Consider the following 7,531-nt stretch of genomic DNA (forward strand, 5'->3'; position numbering starts at 1 on the left):
GGTCACCTGAAGGTCCGAGGCTGAATGTCCTGACCACTGAAGTGTTCCCCAACTGGGAGGGAACCCTCCTGTCTGTTGATTGTTGTGCGGTGCCCATTCATCCGTTGTCGTAGCCTTTGCTCGGTTTCCCCAATATACCAGGCCTCCGGGGATCCTTGCCTGCAACGTATAAGATAGACAATGTTGGCTGAGTCACATGAGTACCTGCCATGTACACGGTGGGAGGTGTTCCCACACGTAATAGTGGTATCTATGTCCACAATCGGACACGTTTTGCAGCATCCACCGTGACAGGGTTGTATGGAGTTGTCCCGAGAGCCGGGCAGTTTGCTACGAACAATGATCTGTTTGAGGTTTGGCGGTTGTTTAAAGGCAAATAGTGGAGGTGTGGGGAAGGTCTTGGTGGCTAACACCACTAGGGGACTAACACCTTCAACATATTGTCTAGCTATCACCATTCTTACCAGCTAACCCGAGAATGCAACTTTTTAAAAAAAAAGGTCTTCTAATTTACACATAAAAGAAGTGAAATTATCACTGTATTCTAACAGATGAAAGGCTTAACAGACAATCAATTTTTCAATGTATAATTTCAGTTACATCACACCAATTTTTTGCTATAAATCGAGCCCTCCACTATCACCTGATGAAGGAGCGTCGCTCCAAAAGCTAGTGTGCTTCCAATTAAACCTATTGGACTATAACCTGGTGTTGTGTGATTTTTAACTTCACTATTTCTAGTCTTCTGTGACCTCACCTTTGGTTAAAATGGATACAAAGATCTCTGTCAAGATACCAGCAATCTCTTGTCTTGTCTCCCGCTGTATCTTAGGATAGATTCCATCAGGCCTTGAGGACTTATCTACCTCACTGTCTTTCAAAACATCCAGCACCACCACCTTAAATATCATCCTTAATATCAACTTGCCCTAGAATATCAGCATACCCCTCCTTAATCTTTTCCTTTGAATACTAATGCAATGTACTCATTAAGGATCTATCCACTTCCTCTAGCTCCACACACACATTCTCTCCTTCGTCCTTGAGTGGACCCACCCTTTCCCAAGCTACCCTCTTGCTCCTAATATATGTAAAAAATGTGTTGGGACTGTTCTTAATCCTACTTGTCAAGTACATTTCATGGTTCATTTTAGCCCTCCTAATTCCTTGTTTAATTCCTTTCCAGCTTCCTTTATGTTCTTCAAAGGCCTTGTCTGTTTTCAGTTTCCTAAACCTTACAAGTACTTTTTCTTTTTGACTATACTTTCAATATTTCTTGTCATCCAGTGTTCCCAAATCTTGCCATCCTTATCATCTATCCTCTCAGGAGTATGCCAGTCCTGAACTCTGATCAACTGGCCTTTAAGATTTACTTTTAGACAGCCACCTCTTAATCTAATTTCTCTCGTTCCCACCTATTGTACTTAGCCTCCACCCCTCATTTAGAACTGTCACCAAAGACCAGTTTATCCTTATTGATAACAATCTTAAAGAATGCTGAATTATGATCACAGTTTCTGAATTGCTCCCCCACTGAAACTTTGATCACCTGGCCAGGCTCATTCCCCAGTACAATGTCTAATATGGTCCCTTCCTGAGTTTTGACTATCTACATGCTGTTTCAAGAAACCCTCTTGAATTCATCTAAGAAATTCTGTCCCATTTAAACCCAGGTACTGAGAGAGTCCCAGTCAATGTTGGGGATGTTAAAATCACCCCTTAGAACAACCCTGCTTTTTACATCTGCTTACATATCTGTTCTTGTATTTCCCATTGACTGCTAGATGCCTATAGTGTCGTCCCATCATAGTGAATATAACTTTTATTCCAGCGTTCTACCCATACAGCCTCGCATGATGAGCCCTCCGTGATGTTCTCCAAGTCCAGCTGCAACATTCTCCTTAATCAGTAATACAACTCGCACACCCTTTTTCACCTCTCTATCACACCTGAAACATCCAAATCCTGGAACGCTGAGTGGTCAGTCCTACCCTCCTTTCGATAATAGTAACAACATTGTAGTTCCTTTGACTAATCCAGAACTTGAGCTCATCTTCCTTACCTGTTATACTCATTGCATTAAAATAAATACACTTCAGACTGCCAATCCTGCTGTGTTCATTAACCTGGCCCTGTTGTTCTTCCTATTAGACTTGGCTTAAATTATACCTACGTTGCACGTGCTGACCTACTGCTGTGGTTTCCACCCCTCTGCCACACTTAGTTTAAGCTCTCCTGAGTGGCACTAGTAAATCTCCCTGTAAGGATTTTGATGACCCTCCAGTCTAGATGTAACCTGTCTTCATTGTATAGGTTCCTCCTGTCCTGGAAAAGATCCCAATGATCCAGGTATTTGAAGCCCTTCTTTCTGCTCCACCTCTTTAATCATTCATTCAACTGCGTTATCTCCTGTTTTCTGGCCTCACTAGCATGCAGCACAAGGAGTAATACCAAGTAATCAAAATCCTCGAGCACCAATGTCATTGCAGGGAGGTTTGCTGTGTGACTCATAAGTGTTAAAATTGTGTAGCAAAGGGGTTGGGGCCCAGAGCAGTAGGTCAATACGTGCACGATTGAGGCGAAGGTAGAGGTTTTCACGTAATAGACTTACTTGACTTAATATGACTCTATTAAAAGGTTGAAAGTAGAGATAACTGAATGTTTTTTGTGGTTGGCAAGCCATGAGTGGTGGAGTGCCACAGGGATCAGAACTTGGACCTTAACTGTTTCCAATCTAAATAAAAACAGTTGGGTGAAAGGGCCAAATGTGTGATCGCTAAATCTGCTGTTGACATCAAGATAGGAAAGTAAATTGTTAAGAAGAGGCGGAGAGTCTGGAAAGGTGTACAGACAGGTTAAGTGAATATGCAGAGTTCTGATTTTTCCATAGCTAGGGAGGTATCCAGAACATAAGTAAGTCTGGGAGTAGAAGGATGAGGGGGAATCTAATTGAAACTTATGGAATACAGAACAATCTGGACAGAGTGGATGTTGGGAAGATGTTTCCATCAGCAGGAGAGACTAGGACCTGAGAGCATAGCCTTAGAATAAAGGGAAGATCCTTTGGAACAGAGTTGAGGAGAAACTTCTTAAGCCAGAGAGTGGTGAATCTATTGTAATTCATTGCCACAGAATGCTGTGGAGGTTAAGTCATTGATAGATAGTTCTTGATTGTCAAGGGAATCAAAGGTTGCAAGGAGAAAACAGGAGAATGGGGTTGAGAAATTTATCAGCCATGATTGAGTCTGCTCTGCCATTCAATGAACCGAGTGGCCTAATTTCTGCTCCTTTGTCTTATGGTCTTATAGTACAGTGGGATCTGCATGTCCTTGTGCATAAATCCCAAAATCAGTCATTATCTTGTCAGTAGCCAGTTGGCGTATTCAATCTTGATAAGCACTTTTGCCTCCGAGTCAGATGTTGCCGGTTGAAGTCTCACTCCAGGGGCTTGAATACAAAATCGAGGCTGGCAGTACTGTGCAGTACTGGGGTATCACAGCATTGTCAGAGGTGCTTTGCTTTGGTGAGACTTTAAAGAGAAATGCTGGATAGTGGAAATCTGAAATAAATGCAGGATACATTGACGTTTGGCAGCCTCTGGACAGAGCAACAGAGTTAACCTTTCATCAGACGTTTCAGTAGATGCACCCTTCGTAAATGTTTTCCAGGAGCTATATAAAGGTTCATTGGGATGGGAGGGAGAGATCTTCACAGTGCCTCAGTAAATATATATGCCTCAATCAGCATCATTACATCAGGCTATCTGGTCAATTCATGGAGCCATACAGTCATATAGCATGGAATCAGATCCTTTGGTCCCCCCAGTCCATGCCGAATATAATCCCAAACAAAACAAGTCCCATCTGCCTGCTCCTGGCACGTATCCCTCAATTTTTTTATATTCATGTACTTATCCAAGTGTCTTTTAAATGTTGCAATTGTATCCACATCCTCAGGAAGTTCATTCCACATGCAAACCACCCTCTTTGTAAACAATTTGCCCCCATGTCTTTTTTAAAACTCTCCACTAACCTTAAAAATGTTCTCCCTCATCTTGAAATCCCCTATCCCATGGAAGAGACTCCTACCATTAGCCCTATCTATACCCCTCATGATTTTATGAACCTCTATAAAGTCACCTCTCAGTCTCTTACATTCCAGCAGAAAAGTTGCAACCTATCCAGACTTTTTTTAATAACTCAAACCTTCCATTCTGGCAACATCCTGATAAATCTCTTCCGAAATCTCTCCAGCTTAATAATATGCTTCCCATAACATCATTTGGAGATGCCGGTGTTGGACTGGGGTATACAAAGTTAAACACCAGGTTATAGTCCAACAGGTTTAATTGGAAGCACACTAGCTTTCGGAGCGACGCTCCTTCATCAGGTGATTGTGACCTGGTGCTGTGTGATTTTTAACTTCCCATAATAGGGTGAGCAGACTGGGCACAGTACTCCAGATTTGCTGTTTATTGGAGCTTGCTGTGCACAAACTGACCGTCTTGGATGAACATATGAATTTGGAGGAGAAATTGATCTTGCGGCCCTTCAAGCCCGAGATCATAGCTGATTTGTTTGTATTTTGAATTCTATGTTGTCATGCCTCTCCATAACCTTTGATTTCCTTTGCTGACAATGCATCCACCTCTAGCATAACATTACTCAGTGACCCTGATTCCCACCTTCTGAGTCACTTGACAGCAGTGATTGCCTCAAGAAGTATTTGTTAAATTCAAAAATCTCTCTGAGGTATCATGTGGATGAAAAAGATGTTATATAAATGCAATTTTTTTTAAACTTGTAATTGACAGTCCTCACTCTGGTTACATTATAAGCATAGAAATTAGGTCCCCTCTTCCTAAAATGCAAACTGATTCAAAGTTCAATTGTTTCCACCAGGTTTACTAGCTAAAAAGGCCATTGAGGCAGGCCTGTCTGTTAAACCTTACATCAAGACCAGCCTGTCTCCTGGAAGTGGGATGGTGACATATTACTTGAATGCCAGTGGTGTACTGCCTTACCTGCACAGTCTTGGGTAGGTGCTTTCAAATGCTCAAGGCTAATGAAATAAAGGTGATTCTGAATTAATTTCCTGTGTTAAAGTGAGGAGAAGCTAACTATTTGTGTTATTCATGGTAGTTCGAGTTCACTCTCTCAATGTGTACTTGGGTCCATTGTAACTTTTATAACTTCAAACATGCATTTCATTGCTCTGCGAGAGAGACATAATAGTGTTTATAAACGCCACAAGTACTGAACACTACATTCGAATCAAGTTAATGCAGGGAGAACAGAACGATTAAGCTGCAGCTAACCTACAAGAATAAGAAGGTTTAGGGTTGAATGCAGAATCTCCACCCCTCCCCCCCATTTTTCACAAGTGGACACATTCGAGGAATAACATTCTTCTCTTTGGTTTGTACATAACACATCTGTGGAAATGCAATGCACATATCATTTGTTGAAAAACTTGTACTAGGCATTGATATAGTACTGGCAACTTATATGTATAAACCATCCCAATGATGAAACAGTTATGCACTAATTGGGATGGATGATCACTGACGCTTCTGCAATGGTAATTGTAATGTGTGTTTTCAAAGGATAAGCAACATTTGTCTACTATTTTGAAATAGGTTTGAAGTTATCGGCTACGGCTGTGCTACCTGCGTTGGGAATACTGCTCCCTTGCCAGAGTCAGTTGTTGCTGGTATCCAAAAGGTAAAATCTGATGTTTGCTTAGTTTAAATGTTATTGCCCCAAGGGGAATAGCCTTTACAACAGTGGATGATATTCATCTACTAAGATCAAGTTTCCAAATGTCACTTAAGACCTTCTTAATGATTTAATTGTGTATGGAGAAAATGTGCGATATTATTAGTAACATTTGGAAATGTTTGTGAACTGGCATTGGGGAACTAGTTCCCAAGAAATTTCAGCACTTTTAAAAGTTTAATTATTCTAGTTCCATTGAGTCTCTGTGAAGGTGCAAGTACATCATCATTACAGTTACTGCATCTGGATTGCATACTACTTAAAATCTGAAACTCTCTCGGAAGCTGCTCACTTCTAAAGTTTAAACTGTTTTCCATTCTATTGTTTTCTGCTCTGTTGGTGTGTTTATATTCAAGAAGATAGAAAGTTTGTTCAGTTGCTGACAGAGTTTCTCTCTCCCTCCCTTTTCTTGCTCCCTTTCTGTGTGGTACAGGGTGACCTTGTGGCATGTGGAGTTATTTCTGGAAATAAGAATTTTGAGGGCCGTCTCTGTGACTGTGTTCGAGCCAACTACCTCGCCTGTCCTCCATTAGTTGTAGCATATGCCATTGCTGGCACAGTTAACATTGACTTTGAAAAGGAACCTTTAGGTGAGTGTTTGATCAACTGGTGGATCTTTGCCCATTAAGTTCTTTGTCTTTAGTTAATTTGAATAAAATAAGCTTAATACTTTGCTGTTACTTTCAAGGTGTAAACTTTGAAGGGAAGGCAATCTACCTGCGTGATATTTGGCCCAGCAGGGAAGAGATCCATCAGGTCGAGGAACAAGAAGTGATCCCATCCATGTTTCGAGAACTGAGAGTAAAAGTAGAGGTTGGTCAAATCATGGCTGAACTATTCGGGTCAGGTGAAAATCCAAGAGACCCTGATTACATAGTAATGAGGAGCAGATGTCTGTCATTCGACTGCTTGAGCTTGCTTCTTCATTTGATAAATTTCTGTATGATCTGATTGTGAGCCAAATCTAAGTGCACACCTCTCATTTTTGATCCTTGCACAAGTGGAAGCAGACCCCTCATGATTTTTAATGTCTCCATCAAGTCTCCTCTCAAAGGATAAAGCTTTGGATGGTGAAGAATTTGTTAAATGCTTTCAGGAAAATTTTCTTTATCAATATGTAAATGTTAATACTAGAGTCATAGAGATGTACAGCATGGAAACAGACCCTTTGCTCCAACCCGTCCATGCTGACCAGATATCGCAAACCGATCTAGTCCCAAATGCCAGTACCTGGCCCATATCCCTCCAAACCCTTCCTATTCATATTCCCATCCAAATGCCTCTTAAATGTTGCAATTGTACCAGCCTTCCCCACATCCTCTGGCAGCTCATTCCAGATGCGTACCACCCTCTGCGTGAAAAAGTTGCCCCTTAGGTCTCTTTTCTATCTTCCCCTCTCACCCTAAATCCATGCCCTCTAGTTCTAGACTCCCTGATCCCAGGGAAAAGACTTTGTCAATTTATCCTATCCATGCCCCTCATAATTTTGTAAACCTCTATAAGGTCACCCCTCAGCCTCCGACACTCCAGGGAAAACAGCCCCAGTCTGTTCAGCCTCTCCCTGTATCTCAGATCCTCCAACCCTGGCAACATCCTTGTAAATCTTTTCGGAACCCTTTCAAATTTCACAACGTCTTTCCGATAGGAAGGAGGCCAGAATTGCACGCAATATTCCAACAGTGGCCTAACCAATGTCCTGTACAGCCGCAACATGACCTCCCAACTCCTGTACTCAATACTCTGACCAATAAAGG

General features: G+C 41.7%; 1 protein-coding gene across 1 annotated transcript in view; it reads left to right on the forward strand.

The window, feature by feature from the left end:
* The window catches only part of ireb2 (iron-responsive element binding protein 2), a 50,774-nt gene that overhangs the window by 26,351 nt on the left and 16,892 nt on the right, over positions 1–7,531 (forward strand). Inside the window, exons 12-15 of the mRNA XM_043680158.1 lie at positions 4,902–5,037; positions 5,639–5,723; positions 6,211–6,367; positions 6,466–6,590. Of these exons, the coding sequence (XP_043536093.1) occupies positions 4,902–5,037; positions 5,639–5,723; positions 6,211–6,367; positions 6,466–6,590 (503 nt within the window). The remainder of the gene's footprint in view (positions 1–4,901; positions 5,038–5,638; positions 5,724–6,210; positions 6,368–6,465; positions 6,591–7,531) is intronic.

The sequence above is a fragment of the Chiloscyllium plagiosum genome, chromosome 40 (assembly GCF_004010195.1).
Source record: "Chiloscyllium plagiosum isolate BGI_BamShark_2017 chromosome 40, ASM401019v2, whole genome shotgun sequence".
Lineage (NCBI taxonomy): Eukaryota > Metazoa > Chordata > Chondrichthyes > Orectolobiformes > Hemiscylliidae > Chiloscyllium > Chiloscyllium plagiosum.